General features: G+C 42.9%; 1 protein-coding gene across 1 annotated transcript in view; it reads right to left on the reverse strand.

Annotated features, from left to right (window-relative positions):
- Nucleotides 1-4,972: 4,972 nt before the first annotated feature.
- Nucleotides 4,973-18,994, reverse strand: part of GTPBP4 (GTP binding protein 4) — an 869,480-nt gene continuing 855,458 nt past the window's right edge. Inside the window, exon 17 of the mRNA XM_044064686.1 lies at nucleotides 4,973-5,851. Within this exon, the coding sequence (XP_043920621.1) occupies nucleotides 5,699-5,851 (153 nt within the window). The 3' untranslated portion in view covers nucleotides 4,973-5,698. The remainder of the gene's footprint in view (nucleotides 5,852-18,994) is intronic.

Raw genomic sequence — 18,994 nt, forward strand, 5'->3', positions numbered from 1 at the left:
ATTTTTTTTTTTTTTGGGGGGGGTGCAGTGTGCTGGTCATTTCTAAAGAACTGGGTCATACATTTAAAATTTGTGTTAGTTACTGTTTGAATGAGTGCAGAGTTTGTTTTGATGTTGAGACTATAAATGTAAGTCAGTGGTCTCAAAACTCACGGACCTCAGACTTCAAGCAACCCTCAAACCGGCATAACTGTAGATGAGGGAAGCAACTCGTTACTTTTCTTGAAACACCACCTGCATTTCTTTTTGTCTTGGAGTTATAGCTCTTGCCTGAGTTCTTTGCTAGTTCTAATGCAGCACTAGTGGACACTGTAGGTCATATTCAAATTAAGAGAGGAGAATGGATCTTCCTTTGGCTGTTTTGGAGGTTTTAGTAAGAAATGGGGAAATTTAAGGGAGACGACTTTTTTTCTGAGTGCTCAAGTTGGATGGAGTTAAGGGGAGGGCTCAGGCCAGTTGACAAAGTATTTAGTAAAGTGTTATGGTGACAGATATACAAATAATTTTGTTTTAGTTTCTGTTTGGTGTCAAATATAGTTTTGGCTTTGCTTGAGTTGACAGGAAAGCTTTTGTTGAAGAGCCTGTGGATTAAGGCTATGATATCTGTTTGAAGGTCCTTCTGTAGGTTGGTTACCAAGTTGTTTTTCAAAATACAACCATGTTATCTGTGTAGATAAAAGGTGGTGGACCTGAGGAAGGTGGTGGAGAAGTTTATTTATAGAGATGAAGAAAAGTACAGGAACAAAGTATGGTTGGTAACTTGACAGCTTTAGGGAAACTTAAAAAGCAATTACTTGGGCATGTAAATTCTAGACTTCACTGATGAGAACACCCCCATACTGCATAGCCCCTCAAGCTGGATGTTGCTTTCCACTCCTACTACTCCTTAATTTAGTGTCCCTGGCACTACCCTGACCATAGGCAGGGTGGAAAGATGATAGGGAATTATGGAGTGGAGCACCTAGCAGCATCATATATACTATCTTGTACACAGAATAATTTTTGGGATGTCGTAACTAGGCAGGGCTACTGATGTCAGGCACATCACCTCATCTGATGTCAGTCAGCTCCAACACTACTCTCTAATGCTGAATTTTTAACAGCAATCCATTTTAAACTGGGGAACACTAGTGAGCTGACAAAATATTGCTCCATAACACCTTCCACAGGTCTTCCATTGACCAAGCCACTAATCAATCTTAGGTCACCTGGGATGACACCAGAGCTCCATCCTTCTATGAAGGATTGAGATCCCAATTATGTGTACAGCAAAAAAAGGTGGCAGACTGCCAGATTCAGGGGTAAATATGCTTTGGTACAGCCCACAGCCAATGGGCATGTTGGTGAAGGTGCACAGATAGCCCTGATTGCAGGATTTTACAGAGCAAATAGTGCTAAACTGTGGCTGATGGGGAAGATGCATACAAGAGGGTCTTCAATGATAGACTTATGAACATGTTTTAAAATATCAAAGATACAGTTATTTATTTGGGAGAAACATTATATGGCCACTTACCACATCATGTTTATCAAACAAAATCTCTCTACTTAAATTCTCCCAGATGCTGAAATACGTCAGGCATTCTGTTAAAGGTTTCCAAGGTTTCTTCATTTCTGAAAATCTACAGAGAACTGAGAAGGCCTATTACTAAACAGGAGCATTTGGTCTGCTCAGATGTGTAAAAGTGTAAAAGCAATTCAATATAGTGTTAGTATAACAATAAATAGCGGGCTGTAAAATTATGATTTATAATTGTGCCATACATTATAAGGCTAAATAGGTTCATAGGTTGGTACTGGGCTATCTGCCCAAGGCATATATTAGCCCAGCCATGTTGTGTGGTATTCACCGCCCCTTTAGTAGTTCCCTAGACCCTTGTACTAGCAGCTAGTACCCTTGGCCCCTATCTAGTAGTGCTGTTGGTGTGATCCCTGGTGTGAACTTTCTGTTACCCATCCACTCATCAAGGTTCCTCTTGAAGAGTGATAGTGAGGGGCTCTGTCTTATGTAGATCGGGACCCTGTTCCATAGTAAGGGAAGTCTCTGCGAAGGGAATCTATCCCTCCAGCATGTTCTATTCATTGTTGTGTTGAGGTTTATATCCCTAGAGCGTTTAGCTCGAATAGATTTGATTTTGCTAAGATGGAGCATGTTCAACAATTCTGGGTTGGACATGGCTCTGTACGTTAGACAGAGATCGCCTCTGAGAAAGCGGTATGCAACAGAGAACAGTCTTAGCTTTTTCAATCGTGCTGCATAGGGCAACTGTTTGAGGCCAGTAATCCTCTTGGTTAGGTACCTTTGTGGTCTCTCCAGCTGCTGGAGATGTCTAGCCAGGTACATTCCAATTGGTGCATTGTACTCACTAATGGGTCTGATGAGGGAAGAGTAGAGGGGCACCATTACATCCTTAGATCTTGATGCGAACCCTTTCGTGATCAGATGGGTCACATAGAAGGATTTTCTAACCACTATGGCAACATGGTTATCAAAGGAAAGCTGACTATCTACTTGGGTCCCTAGATCCCTTATTTCTTCTTCAGATTTCAGGGGATTACCTCCTATGTTGTAGTTTATGGTACTCTGTTTTTCCAAAGGGATTACTACGCATTTTTTTGCATTTAGCTTGAGACCATGGCTTTGACACCATGCATCAGTCTCATTTAGGCCCTTCTGGAGGATCTCCATGACGGCCGGAGACTCTATTATAGCACCCAGTTTGCAGTCGTCCGCAAACTTAGTCAGCCACAGCCCTTCCGTGCTTGCCTGTACTTCTGAGAAGTATATGGCAAACAGGAGGGGCCCCAGGACAGAGCCATGAGGCACACCACTCGCTACTGGTCTGGATTCGGACATACATCCCGCTACTCTTACTTTATGGGATCTGTCTAAGAGCCAGTTTGCGATCCATCTTGTGACGTAAGGGTTTATGCCCAGGCTGGTGAGTTTATCAATAATACCTGAATGGGGAATGATGTCAAATGCTTCAGCAAGGTCAAGGTAAGCCGTGTGTACCTCCTTTCCCTTATCTATAGCCTGAGTAACTGTCTCAAAGAAATCCACCAGGTTCAGGAGGCATGATCTGCCCTTGACGAAGCTGAACTATGTGGGGTCCAGCGACTAGAGGTTCCCAATCTCTCCATTTATGAGTTCCATAATGATTCTCTCCACAGCCTTACAGATCAGACTGGTCAGGCTTATTGGTCGGTAGTTCCCAGGGTCAGTTGTGGCCCCACCCTTGTGTAGTGGGACCCCCACTGCCGTGCGCCATTCTATGGGCACATATCCTGTGGAGAGGCTGAGACTGAACAGGGTATTAAGATGCGGGGTTAATTCCTTTTGGAGCTCGCGTATGACACAGCCTGAGACACCATCTGGTCCCATGGAGGCAGTGTTCTTAGCTTTAGATAGAGCCTTGTTAACCAATGTATCAGTAATAATTGGACTTACACAATCCCCTAGAATGGTAATAGGCCCTGTAGGTGGTGGTGGTGGGGATTTGCACTGAACCTGTCAGCCAAGATGTTGGCAATGTCAGAAGGGTCAGTGTATTTTGTTCCATTTTGTACTAGCTCAGAACAGACCTGAGCATTGCCATTTAGGTTTTTGACGTAGCCATAGAAGGCCTTATGGTTATCCTTGGCAACTTTCTTTTCAAAATTAGCTTTAGTTGACTTGATGAGGGCCCTCAATTTCTTACTAATGCTGATCAGGGATGATTTTTCTATTTGAGATTTGGCCTTTTTTTGTATAGGTCTCCTCCTTTATTGTAAAGTTTGCTTATGGCTGGGGTCCACCAGACTGGTTTCGTCTTGCTTGAGGAAGGAGTCTTGGTTTTATTTGGGATAGCACGGTCCATGCAATCCAGAAGATGCATATAGAGTGCCTTGGTGTAGGATTCCGCATCCTGGATATCATTATCCTTCTGCAAGGGAATAGTGAAGCTTTCCACTTCGGATGCAAGTAGTTTGAAGTTTGCTTTGGAAAGGTTTTTGATTATGGTTTCTTTGATTGGGGGAGGTGGAGGAGTGAGGATGTCCAGGGTTATCAGTTTGTGGTCGGATCTGACAAAGGAGGGGATGTTAACGGGTGTGGTACAATGGACGCCCATATTTGTGATGATTAAATCCAATATGTTGTCCCCTCTAGTGGGGGAACATACTAGTTTGTTCAAGGGCATTTGAATTTATAAATTCTATGAATCGCTAAGCATAGGAGTTGGAACATTGGTAGTTCGCCCAGTCTATACCAGGCTAGTTGAAATCACCCAAGATTAGGGTGTTGGGTAGGACCTTTATATTTTCCAATGTCTCACGGAATGCAGAGTGAGCATCTTGGGACATGGTGGGCGATCTATAACCGGTAACGACTTGAAATGTGGTTTTGCCTGCTGATAGTTGCGCATGGATGATCTCTGGGGCATCATGCTGCGCTATTAACCTGGAGATATGGGTATCCTTGATGAATATGGATACACCTACGCCCTTTGTACTGCGATCCGGTAACTGAGGCCGGAAGGTATGATATGAATTGTAACCTGGCAGTGCTGGGGTGCTCTCTTGAACCTTGAACCAGGTTTAATAAACAAATAAACAAAAGGCACCAGGAAGGGCACCCACTATTCACTGAAACTTGTCCACTCTGCCCCATTATGAGACATTAGCCTGCAAGGGCAACTAGCCCAGTACTTACCTATGAACTTATTACAAAATCAAACATTCCATTGCCCATTAAAAGTGAGATGAATGAAAAATCAAGCTAATTTATCCAAAGGCAAGATTACTGGCAGCCATCCATATACTTTCATGTTCCTGTGAACTTAACTGAGACTGCCAGCTGCATCTCACTGCTGAGGTGCACACAGGAAGAAGCATTAGATACAAACAGCTGTGATACTACAGATGTAAAGAAATGTGGTACTCAGGATGTCTGGAAGGAGTTGAGTACAACAGAATGATTAAACATGTCAAACAAATTTCTTGACAATTTATTTTACCTTCTGAAATCCATTCTGCATTTGATGTGAGTAATCTCTAATAAATGTAAATATATGATAAAATATATGTTTATGAACAGAATCCTCTTTAAAGTTTACATAAGATGACTGTGATACAGTAACCTACTTATCCCATGTCTTAAGAGATATGAATATATTCTACATAGCCAAGTAAATTTACAAGCTTTGCTGTTCACACTTCTGACATTCTTCACACTTTGTACGCAATTGGAAGTAGGAGTGGACACATTATATGCTTTGAAATTGATCAACATTAGACAGTCTTGTATCTCCACTTCTGTTTTCTACTCTGGACTACCTAATCAGTTCATTTCTTAAGACAAAAAAGGCAGAGACTTTTTGTACTTAAAAGAGGCTTTCTCTTAAAAGTTTTGAAAACAAATGTCATGATAATGGGTACAAGCCTCACTTCAAACTTTAAGGCAGAAAAATATATGTCTTACTTAACATCAGATGAAGCAGGCAACATTTCTGGTATCAGTTACTTTGCAACTTGATAAAAATCCAGACATTAGCTGCAGTTTCCATGCTTTCATGGAATTAATGTCTGTGCATCCTTTAGAAGATGAACATACATATACTGTGCAAACCAAGTCTTTCATTAGACACCGAAGTGAGGCACTGGCACAGCTGCAGGGCATATTCTGAAAATATATGCAGTCCATGTCAATCTGATCAGTTTATCTTCTATCTTTTTTACCAGCTTTCCTCTTGCCAGATAACAAATGTTTGGGTTTTAAATCCAAAACAACCCTGTCGGCTTCTCCTTTCTTGCCCAAACGGTTCATTTTCTTCTGAGACTTCTTCATAAGTATTTTGGCCTTCTTTATTACCTTAAAAGCAAAGTGCACCAGTTAGAATATGCAAAAAAATTCATAAGTCTATGTACACACACACAAACATATATTACACCCACCCACATATATAGGTCTATATTAAATTAGCGAACGTTAAATCTTCGACCCCTTTTAAGCGAAAGCTTAAAATCTCGAACACCCGGAACAGCGATTTTTTTTATCACAGGGAAATAAAATCGCTGGTCCACAAAAAACTTAAAACATTATATAATGTGGGGGGCTTTGCCCCGACACCCCCATACTTAAATATACCAACTCCGAGATTGCACCACAGTGGAGGAAATGGCAAACTCCCGAAACCGGCCCAGTGATTTTTTTCCCTGTGAAAAAAAATTGCTATTCCGGGTGTTCGAGATTGTAAGCTTTCGCTTAAAAGGGGTCAATGAATTAGCGTTTGCATTTCTAAGCGTTTGCTAATTCAATATAGACCCCCCCACACACACACACACACACATATATATATATATATATATATATATATATATATATATATATATATACACACACACACACACACACACACACTATACTTAATGCACACACACACACACACACACACACACACATGTGCAACTATACTTAATACATTCTTTCTGTGAATGTTACCTAGTCTACTGAAAAGAAGTAAGGCATTCACTTGCACTGTCACTGGAGTCTGGGAGTAGAAACAGGGTGCCAACCAGTCAAGCAAGGTGGAAAGGTCAAAAGGCATGACCCACAATTTTTTTTCTGAATGGGATAGTTAGTGGTAATAGTGTAATGTATTCTAAGGTGATGGTGTCAGTGTAGAACTGTGGTCATTACAATGGCTGATTACAGTTATGCACACTAGGGTGGTGAAACAAAAGTGTGCAAAGCTAACAGTGGTGACTCTGAATGTATGACAATGAAGAGGAGAAAAGAAAGAGTTCCTTCAAAGCTTAGACAAAGCTTCCGTGCAAAACTCACACACTACCGATGCTGCCAGCTTAATTTCAGCATAACATTTGTGGTGACTGCAGTAGATGATATTTAACTAGCCATCTCCCTAACATACATGGAGCTACCACCTGTAGGATGACAGCAGCAGCTGAAAAAAAAGCAATACAACTGGATGAAGAAGCTTGTAAGTGGAACTGAGAGGAGTACAGCTGGACTGTGGGTGGTGGTGCTAGAATATTAGACAATGGTGGATAGTAGGGGAGGTTTGAAAACAAAATGATGTTGCTTCAGCAAATCAAAAAATAATTCTGGCAAAATAAAACAAAACTATGGAAGCAAAGGTGTGGCCATCAGGCTGGATTTTCAAAAAGGAAGCCTATGAAATGCTGCTTCTTCATGGTGGCAATGGAGAGGGTGGGATGCCTGATGTATTCCCTAGAGCAGATGTATTGTTCACTCAACAGGCAGACAACAAGAACTAAACAACCTACAGTCTTATAATACACAGTATGAATGTCTAACAACAAACAGCCAAACAAATTGATGTGACTCAAATGCAGGTCAGTCCACTCCCACAGCAGTACCACTATTGCTTATAACACTTTTTAATATAACTTAAGCTTCAGATCAAGTAAGTGAGATGGATCAATAATGAACACTTAGTGCAGAATAAACAGTTCAGCTTAAGCACACTAAAGGCAACCACTGGACAATGCTGATCAGAATGTTCTGGTATCTAACAGGTAACATGGAAAACTTTGGGCCATACCTCTCAACTGTCCACAATTCTGCAGAACATGTCTCATTTTGCCTCACACTTTTGCCCTGTCTCATTTATTTTTTTTAATTGTTTTTGATTTTCTGTTAAATCACTGAGGATTACAGTTAGTCAATAATGTCAGACATAGTGAGTTTTGTACTTCCTCTTTTTCAGAGAATGCATGTTGATGATACAAAACCCGCTGATGCATTACATTTGTAAGTGAACTGGAATAGTAAACGGAAACAATCATGTTATTCACTGAAGCAAGATAAAGTACTGTAATAAGAGCCATCTGGAATGCAGAATGAAACCAGTATAATGCACAAAGTGCACCTGTGACAGGGTACTTGCAGTGTATAACTACTCTGAAATAAACTCCAAATTATGAAAGGAGGGATACAATAAGCAATAGACTAGATCTCAACAAAGGTAGACAGGTTCAGCTTTTTTATGAAAAACTTATCTGCTGATCTTGAAAACATCACAGACAAAAACATATGTACAAATCACCTTATATAATACACATCTTCTACAAATTAAAATATCTACATTATTCTACAGTTAAATAATTTATTTCAACAGCTATTGCAAACATTTATCTTCATACCCCATTCTTGTTTCAGTGCTACTAAGGTGCAATCTTACACACAAGCTCTTAGTAGGTATCATCCTTTACTAATACACCACAGGCCCATTAAGTGCCTGTCAACAGCTGAGTATTATATCATATTTCACTGACCTTTCCTATTACTGCAAAAATAAATGGATGCATCTTACCAAACAGATACAAATCCATTCTTCTGTCTACCCTATGCCTTCATTACCTCCTATGTATTCTACTGAACATATACTCGAACTGAGTGTACCATTACACCTAACCTTACAAATTATAATTACGGTTTTCTCTTACAGCTAGAACTCATTACATTGCAATGTTTTTTAAAGTGATTCTATCCATCATCCTCAATGATTGACCGTTTAGAACAAACTTTAATTATTTGTATTCATAACACCCAAAATGTCAAACAGGTATTTAAAAACTCTTGTATAATCCTTCACCTGTTGTGTGTACGCATGCGCGCACACACACACGCACACACACACACACACACACACACACATTCTTCCTTTTGTCTTTTAACCCCTGCTGCTCCTCCCATTTTCTTCCGCACTGGCACAGTCACTCATGTTTGCAAACCCTGTGTAATCGGCCACCATTACCTCATGAAATGAAAATATGGGCACCTCTGTGAAGTTGGGCACTGCTTCCTCAGTACAAACAAAGGTCAACACCCCATCTATACAGAACACTTTCAACACTGCTGGGAAAGTCAAACTTGGATTTCAATTTACATCTACTACATTCCTTATCAGCATCTATGAACTACATTCTCTTTTGAAAAGCTCCATTCAAATAATCATAACATACATCCACACTGGGAACCACTACTACATTCCTTATCAGCATCTATTAACTATATTCTCTTATGAAAAGCTCCATTCAAATAATAATACACATACAAAATGGGAACCACTACAGTAAACTGTATACCTGGGTGCCACATTGCACACTTCTGTACATAACTTACCATAGTAGTACATTCCCAAATGGATCATTGTTGCATTATTTCTTAAGTCTGGGAATTCACTGATATATACATGTTCCAAACACCCAACCAATCTTCCAACAGTTTAAATGCCTTCTCCTTGGTGAAGTGTATGACCCACTTTGGAGAATGTCTGATATGTTAGTATAAAAGGGAATGCACACACATTCTATCTTCACAGCTTTCTAGCCCCAAGTTAGCTTACTGCAAAGGAGCAAACTGAAGTGAGGCATGCTCATGTCAAGAGTGGTAGGCAGATAACCGAGCACTAGATGGCACTCAAGTACCTGAAGATTGGAGGGAGTCGAAGTCAAACAACCTGTCACCTAGGCCTAAGCTGAGAGTGCACAGGGAAATAAGAAAATAATAATCCTACAGACACGGGACAGATGACACAAGAGGAACATTACTCACCCAAGCCATGAGAAGAGGAAGACAAGGGCACCTCTCTAGAGGAGAGACAAGTGGGAAATAGTACTGCAACAGTGGTCTAGTCACAATTATGTTAAGTTACAGACACAGTTGTACTCAGCTTTTCATTAGATGAATGTTGCAGTATTCCTTACAAATGGGATGACTCACAGAACATAGGCAGACTGGATGGTGGGGACACAGTGGTGACCTTCTTTGAGTAAGCCTTGTCATACTCAGCCCTGGCCCTGGTCTGACAGTCTAACTTGTGCATAGTTTGATAGAGGTGACAAAGCAGCTGCTTCCAAAATATAATGTGAGTCAGCCTTCTTCATGGAAGGCCCAGTAATTTTAGCAGCCTTGGTACGGTGGGCTCTCATTGAGCCAACTAATGCCTTCCCTTTGCTGGTGTAGCAAAAAAGGGTACAGTTAAGACAGCACTTTGGAGATTATATACTTTGACATTGGTTGTCCCCTTTTTTTCATTGCCACAGAATTAAACTGGCCAGTCTTTTTGAAATATTTTGTTCTGCCTAGGTAAAATCTCAGCTGAATGTGTACACTAAATGAGTTAGAAGTACAGAATTCTTTCCCCCTTGTTCTGGAGGTTGAAAGTTGAATAGACTGGTTTATGGTAAACTTTGGCACTACCTTTGGTAAGAAAGAAGGGGTTATCCCTGAGACATCTGGCCTTTGTAGAAAACCCAGAAAGTTGGGATGCACAAAAAGAAGGCTTGCAGTTCTGACATACTCCTGGCTCAGGTAAGGGCCACCAATAAAATTAGAAGTTATGTACTCACCATAACGTTCCATCTGAGTAGGTGTATTCATTTGTCTGCAACCTGTGGGTCATGGATCCGATATCGGATCCGAACCGGCATGGTTTTCCAGCTATGGATCCAAGCTCCTCCCCTCTCCTCACTCATGTCCTCTCTCCCTGCTCTACCCTCATGATCTCAGAGTTGCCAAACAAACAATAAAAAAGGGTAAAAAAGTAACAAGGAATAAAGGAAAACTGAAGGAGGGGGGGGGGAGAGGGAGGCAGACAAATGAATACACCTATGGAACACCCTATCTCTCGAGTAGGTAGAGTATCTAAAGTAGAATAAATCTTTTTTTCTGTACCAGGTCTGTCAGCTGCCCCAATCTTGCTTGATTGCTGCCTAGTGGGAAATAAACGATGAGATGAAAGCCCCATGTGCCTGCACAAATATCATCTAGAATCCTAATCCTGAAGTTGAAGGAGGCTGATACGATACTGACCGGGTGAAAATGCATACACCTCCGGGCGGAGCTAGCTCTTGATGAGCCAACAAATGCAAAATGCAATGCTGTGAAATCCCAGCGGACAGAGAAACTTTATTGATTGGCTGAATTTGAATTTTGCAAGAAAAGAAACAGCTGGTCGGATTGCCTATGACCAGCTGTCCTGTTCAGATAAAATCTGAAGTTGCCTGTAAACATCATGATATTAGCTAGCTTATTCATTGTTTTAAAATTTAGGAAGGGAAGAAAACAGGGTGTTTATTGTTGATATTGATTTGAAGTTTTCCAGGAAAAAGATTTTAGTTGGTCCTGAGGAGACCAACGGAGGAGGAAATACCAAGTAAGGAGGGGTTTAGCAATTAGCTTGCAGTTGAGAAAGCTTCTTGGCTGATGTAATGGCTACTAAAAAAGGCTGTCTTGTTTGAGATTTGACTGTGGAACTGCTGGCACCATCGTTAAAGAGAGTGGTTAGAAAAGTCACAAGGGAAGGGAGAGGAACCGGATTCAGGATCACCGCCCCCACCCGCGCGCCCACAATTTATTTGAACTCCGCCCATTTGCTTGTTAACTCTTTCAGTGGATGGTTTATGAGAGCCCACCAATAAAATAGCCTTTTACAGAGAAGAAGTCCCGAGAGGAATGGTCAGCTTCAGGCAGCAGCTTCAGGTTGTCCAGGTTCGGAGAAGGTCAATGCAGGATGGAATGCAGGATGGATGGATGGGATCTATGGGATGGAGGACTAAGGAGAGGGAGGATCAACCGAGACCAGACCAGGAAGGGAACCAGATCTGTGCAACCCAGAGAATGAGAGCATGAAGAATCATTCTGCAACCCACCAGGTGGAGCAGCATCTTGAGCTAAAACTGTCGCACTTGGTGTTTGAGGGAGAGCAAAAGATGCATGAAGGGTTCCCCACACGATATGTAATATGCTCCGCTGACAATTGAGAGAGACCTCGTATAATGAAGAATGGTGCGACTGCTTGAGCTCGCTTGCTAGGATGGACCGACCGGGAATGTGAATGTATTAAGCGAGCGATGGGTGGAGATTGCCCATCCCAAATCATCATGGCCTCTCTCGACAGAGGGTAAGACCTTGTTCCCTCCTTGCTTGTTTGTGTAGACAACAGACAACAGACATGTTGTCGCCAATATGCACTTTCAGAAGAGAAGAAAGTCCCGGCTAGTAACGCTAAGAGCACTGCTCATCTCTAGAACATTGATTGATATAAGGGATCTGACTTCAAAAGGGGGGAACTTTATTGGTCAGGAGACTGCCGGCTCAAAGGGGGTTGAATCAGCCTTTCTGGGAAGTAGTCCAGGTCCCAAAGTTGCACCACTATACTTCTCTGTGGCCTTATATGAAGAAATCCCTTGAGGAACTACCTGACTAAGCCAGCTAGAGTTGAATCCAGGGGGAGGGCAAGCAGAGAAGACAGACAGAGACATAAGCCAGGTATTCCCTAAGAATTTCACAAAAATACTAAAGGCTCATGGGTGCCTCCACATTGGATGGGTCCTGGCCCTTACCTTTGCAAACTTCTTCCATTTAGACAAACAAAATGTCCCTGGTGTTAAGCCTTCCAGCTTTACTAAATATGTATTCAGAGTACTGGTGCCTGAAGGGCATTAAGATTCTATACAGATAACCTGTTCTCAAGTAGCTACATGGGAGTTTAGGGACCAGATGGGGAGACATGAGTGGCTGATGCTAGCATTAACAGCCTGGTGAGTTTTGCTCTACAAGTGGGTATACTTCTTGGTTGGGAGCCTGTACTTGAGCAGAAGCATGCATGCACCTCACACAGCCAGCAACTGCAGAGCTTGCAAGTGGTATGAAGTTAGGGCACGCTACCAATCAGCACTGTGACAATGCACCAGTCAGCATCCTCAATCTCCTCACGCCCCAGATGCAAGTTGGCTTAAGTCTACAGGAAGGTAATGCAGGATCAGTACACCTGGTGAACACACAGGAGCTAGATGGATGTGCTTGCATCCTCAGCCATTATTGCCTCAACAGGGGCATCACCAATGGAATGGGGAAGAGGAGGAAGGCAGCCAGTCAGGGGGCTGCAAAGAAGCCTCAGAAGGGCTAGCTGCTTCAGACTAATTGGAAGATTGAGAAGTGGGAATATTATCAGTGTTCAGCTTCCTGCTCATGTTATCCTTCAACCTTTCCTTGGGCGGCAGTAAGAAGAGGAGGGCAGACCAGATGACAATAAGGTTTATCATACCAGGGCCACAAAGCATTTTTGGTCCAAGTACAAAGTACACAGCCTACTTCTGGGAGTCTTTGGTTCATACCCTTTGCATATGTTACAATTTTGGACATAGTATTTTGCACCAAGACAAAAATAAAAATTCAGCTAGCATGGCTGGCTTTGCATGGGATCTTCCTACCACATCCATATGTTCAATTTTTCTTGCTAGACATAAAGATACCAATGAGAAACTCTCAAACAATCTAAAAAGGCAATAAGCCAGAAAAAAAATGAAGCCCACTGGGATACTTATCTGCCTGTACTCTGCTGTATATACAGTGGATATAAAAATTTTATACACCCCTGTTAAAATGCCAGGTTTTTGTGATATAAAAATATGAGACCACAATAAATAATTTCAAAACTTTTCCCACCTTTAATGTGACCCATAAAGTACAGTTGTGTACCTACCATAAATGTAGATGTTCGAATGTATTCACTATTGCAGTCATTACCCTTGGGTTATCCTGCTGGCAGGCGACCCGCAGTCGGCCCGAGTTCCAAAGTCTTGGTCCGGCGTCGGTTGCTGTCACCTCTTCCCTGACATCAGTGCGCCAGGGGTATAAAAGTTGCAACTGACGCCATTTTCTTCAGTTTTTCTTGCCCCAGATGTCAGGTGCCCCCAGACAGGAAGGCTGGAAAGATAAAATTATGCCAAAAACCATGTATATATTACTATAAACATTTCCTTCATCGACAAGCAAATACACCACATAGGTTGTATAGAGTTGAGAAGTACAGAAAAGTCCCAGCAATGAAAAGGGGGATGGTGGGTGGGTAACCTGGACTGCAACAGTGAATACACTCGAACATCTACATTTATGGTAGGTACACAACTGTACTATGTTCATCGTGTTTCACTGTTGCAGTCATTACACTTGGGTAGAATCCCAAAGCTGAGGTTGGGCGGCTGGGTCTAAATTGGATTTGGAGAGGATACCAGGCCCTGCAGAACTGCAGTGGCAAAGCCTGCTCTGGATTTAGAGTAGAGAGGTAAGTGGTAGTGCTTGGTGAAAGTGTGCACTGAGCTCCAGGTTGCAGCTTCTAAAATGTCTTTGGTTGGTACTCCTCTGAGAAAAGCTGTGAAGTGGCTGCTGCTCTGGTAGAATGTGACCTAATGCCCTTAGGCACTGATTTGCCATGTTGTGCATAACAGAAGCGGATGCAGTGGTCTATCCATTTTGAAATTGTCTGCTTAGTAATAGGCTTTCCTTGTGATTCTGCAGCATAGGCTACAAACAGTTGCTCAGTTTTTCTGAAAGCTTTTGTTTTGTCCAAGTAGAATCGTAGCTGTCTGTGTATATCCAAAGAGTGCAGAAGTCTCTCCCCTTTATTCTGGGGATTTGGCTAGAAAGTAGGTAAATGAATGGTTTGGTTCAAGGCCACATTGAAGACCACTTTTGGCATGAATGTTGGGTTTGTCCTAGGAGAGACCCTGTCCTGATGAAAAATGATGAAAGGTTCCACAGCCATTAATGCCTGTAACTCTGATACTCTTCTTGCTGAAGTCATTGCTAGGAGCAGAGCAGTTTTCCATGATAAGAATTTTAGATCAGCTGTGCTGGCTGGTTCAAAAGGAGGCAGTGTGAGTTTTTCTAAATCAAAACTGAGATCCCAAGTTGGTACTGGTGCTCTCCTTGGGGCATATTGTTTGCCCCTCTGAGGTACTGTCGTAGTAAAGGATGTGAAAAAATAGGTGGTTCTGTATTGTAATGAGCTGAAATGGCAGAGGCATTGATTTTAATTGATGAGAAAGATAGGCCTTTGTCCAGCATCTCAGTTAGGTATTGTAAAATCTGAGGTATATTATGGACAAGTGGTTCGAGCCCTTGTGCCTGGTTCCAAGCACAGAATCTCTTCCATTTTTCTGCATAAGATTTCCTAGTGCTGGGCCTCCTGGCTTCTAAAATGACATCCATAACAGCTTTAGAGAGAGGTGCAGTCTGAATGGCTACATTATCTGCCATGCTGCCAGATTTAAGGTTCTGAGTTGACTGTGCAGAATCTGATTGTTTTGTTGTGTCAGAAGATGAGGAATTTGAGGTAGAGGCCAAGCTGGGCCTTGAGACAAGCTCTTTAGGATTGGGTACCAGTGCTGGTGTGGCCAGTCTGGGGCAATCACAATCATTTTTGGCCTTTCTTGTCTGACTTTTAGGAGTACCTTGGTAAGGAGAGGCATCGGAGGGAAGGCATAGACTTGTCAGGCCTTTCCAGCTGAATGACAGAGCATCCACTTTCCATGCTTGAGAGTGATAAGTTCTTGTGCAGAATTTCTGTATTTGGTAATTGTGAGGGGAGGCAAAAAGATCTATGTCTGGGCATCCCCATTTCCTCGTTATCATGCTGAACACCTGTGGATTTAGTTTCCATTCGTGAGGATCCATGAGATTTCTGCTTAGTTCGTCTGCCAGTGTATTTTTTGTTCCTGGCAGGAATTGTGCCTGCAGATGTACTTGATAGTTCAGTGCTGTGTTCCACAAAGTCATGGCTTGCCTGCATAGGGGGTAGGAATGTGTGCCCCCTTGCTTATGTACCACATCCGTCTTTATTAATAGTTGTCCTGGATGTAGTAGGTCCTTGAAGGCTGTCAGGGCATTCTGTACAGCTAGCATCTCTTTTTTGATTGATGTGAAGATGGATTTGTTCCTTGGGCCACGTGTCCTGAATACATTTTCCTGCCATATGTGCCCCCCAGGCATAATCCGATGCATCCATTGTTATTGTCTGCCTGGCTGTGGGTAAAATGAAAGGCTGTCCCTTGTTGTGGTGACAGGCTTGGGCCCACCATCGAAACTCCTGTTGTAGGCAGGGAATTAAAGTTATGACTGTCTCCAGGCCGTGAGCTGCGGTGGTGGTGCTGCGGTAGCGTTGTTGCCTCACAGTAAGACGTCCTGTTCGATTCTCAGCTAAACGTCTTGTGTGTGGAGACATGCGTGAATGGGCGTACTTTCGTTAAAGGTTGTACGTTAGGGCTGGCAACTCAGTACGTAAAAATCTACTGCCAATCATTAGTGGACCGGAGTTCCGCTGTGGCGACCCCTAACCGGGAAAAGCTGAAAGATACAACAACTTTAACTGTCTCCAGGCTGTGACAATGCTGAGTCCAAACACTTTTTAGATACCATTGTAGTTTCCTTATATGCAGTTTTGCATATGGAATTAGTAGAATGCAGGATGCCATGAAGCCCAGGGCCTGTAGAATTTTTCTTGCATGGAGCTTGGTTTTTGCTGCCATCATTTGAAAGTAATGAGTCAGTTGCCTTTGTTTGTCTGGCATGAGATAAGCCATCTGGGCAGTTGTATTTAAGCTTGCAACCTGGAATATTATCTCTTGAGAGGGCACTAGTTTTGATTTCTTTTCGTTTACTGTGTACCCTAGGCAAATTAGCAATCTTTTTACAAACGCCAGATGCTTTAGAAGAATGTCCTTGCTCTCTGCTTGAACAACGCAGTCGTCCAAGCAGGGATATATTTGAATTCCTTTTTGTCTGCAAAATGCAATTACTGGTGCCAGGCATTTTGTGAAGACCCTGGGCGCAGAAGATAAGCCAAAGGACAGTGCAGAGAATTGGTAATGCATTGAGCCTGCTATGAATCTGAGGTATCTTCTGCATAAGACTGTCTGATTGGGACATGCAGGTATGCCTCCTTGAGGTCCAAAGTAACTAGCCAAGCCTTCTTGCCCAGCATGGGCAGAAGTTGATGTAGTGTTAACATTTTGAATTTTGGGACATCCAGGAAAGTATTTATTATTGACAGGTCCAGTACTGGTATCCAGGCTTTGTCCTTTCTGGGTACTAAGAAAAGTCTTGAGTAAAATCCTTGTCCCTGTTCTTGCTGTGGAACTTTATGAATAGCTCCCATGTCCATAAGAGCAGCAATCTATTTTTGTGCCTCTGCCCATTGGTTTTGTGGCAGGTCTGGCATACCTTTTGGTTTTGGAAGAGTGTGGAAGTGGAACCTGTAACCCTGAGAAACAATATTCAGCACCCATCGTTCCTGGGTGATCATGTGCCAATTTTTTTGAGAAAAGTGCTAGCTTCCCCCCTAGGGGTGTTGTCAAAAGGTAAGTGCTTGGCATTTGCAGAGGGAAGTCATTGGGACTGTTTCCTATAAGGTTGTGATTTGTCTTCCCCTCGTTTGGGGGCTGAAGCACCCCATTGTTTATAGGTTCATAGTTCATACTAGGCTATCTGCCCTAGGGCATTTATAAGCCTAGCCAGAGTGTGTTTGGCTTTCGCCATCCATTTTAAATTAATTTTGCTATGCCCTTTTTCGAGGTTAGTATACTGTGCCTCTGTCTAACAGTGACACAGAAGTGATACCTGGGGTAAACCTACGATCTCCCATCCACTCATCAAGATTCCTCTTGAAGAGAGTCGGTGAGGGACTCTGCCTAACCTGGACTGGGATTTTATTTCAGAGTGAAGGGAGCCTCTGGGTTATGAATCTGTCCCTCCAGCATGTCCTATTTATTTCAGTGCTGAGGTTCAAGTCTCTCGAGCGCGTAGCTTGATGGGATTTGGATTTTCTGAGGTGCAGCATGTCCATTAATTCCGGGTTGGACATGGCTTTATACGTCAGGCACAGATCACCTCTGAGCAAGCGGTATGCCACTGAGTAGAGCTGGAATTTCTTTAACCGGACCGCATATGGCATCTGTTTGAGCCTTTTTATCCTCTTGGTGAGGTACTTTTGGGGTCTTTCCAGTTGCTGCAGATGTCTGGTAAGGTACATCCCAAAAGGGGCATTGTACTCAATTATGGGCCTGATGAGGGATGAGTAAAGAGGCACGATGTCCTCCTCTGATCTAGATGTGAATCCCTTCATGATTAGGTGGGCTATATAAAATGTTGTTCTAACCACTTTGGCCACGTGGTTGTCAAATGATTATTGCTAGCAACTTGGGTCCCCAGGTCCCTAATTACTTCTTCGGTACTTAATGGATTACCACCTATGTGGTAATTTCTGGGCACTTTGTTTTTGCCAAAGGGGATGACTATACACTTTTTGGCGTTTAGCTTGAGGCCATGGCTCTGGCACCAGTTGTCTGTTTCTATGAGGCTCTTTTGGAGGATGCTTGTGTTGGCTGGAGAGTCAATTACACCGCCCATTTTGCAGTCATCTGCGAACTTGGTCAGCCACAGTCCTTCCGTGTTTGCCTGTACCTCTGACAAATATATACCGAACAAGAGAGGTCCCGGGACTGAGCCTTGTGGGACGCCACTTGTAACTGGTTTGGAGTCTGACATGGCTCCTGCAACTCTAACCATGTGGGTTCTGTCCTTGAGCCAGTTTGCAACCCATCTAGTGACACAGGGGTTTATATTTAAGCTGGTGAGCTTATCTATAATGCCCGAGTGGGGTATTGTATCGAAGGCTTTTGCGAGGTCCAGGTAGGCTGTGTGGACCACCTTCCCCTTCGTCAATGGCCTTGGTGACTGTTTCAAAGAAATTGACCAGGTTTAAGAGGCAGGATCTGCCCTTAACAAAGCCGAACTGGGTAGGATCCAGTGTCTGTAGGTCCCCAATATCTTTATTTATGAGGTCCATGATGATCCTTTCCATAGCTTTGCAGACCAAGCTAGTCAGGCTTATGGGGCGATAGTTTCCAGGATCCGTTGAGGCACCACCTTTGTGGAGAGGGACCACTGTTGCTGTACGCCACTCTTTGGGTACATATCCTGTAGTAAGGCTGAGACTGAACAGTAGTTTTATGTTTGGGTTTAGCTCTTCTTGGAGTTCATGTAGGACGCAGCCCGGGACACCGTCTGGTCCCATTGATGCTGTGTTTTTTGCTTTGGAGAGGGCAGCTCTTACCTGAGCATCTGATATGTCAGGGGCAGCACTCTGTTGGGATAGATATTTGCCCTTTTGGGGGGGGGGAGTTT

This window comes from Protopterus annectens, chromosome 3.part0 (assembly GCF_019279795.1).
Source record: "Protopterus annectens isolate FY-2018-M chromosome 3.part0, PAN1.0, whole genome shotgun sequence".
NCBI lineage: Eukaryota > Metazoa > Chordata > Ceratodontiformes > Protopteridae > Protopterus > Protopterus annectens.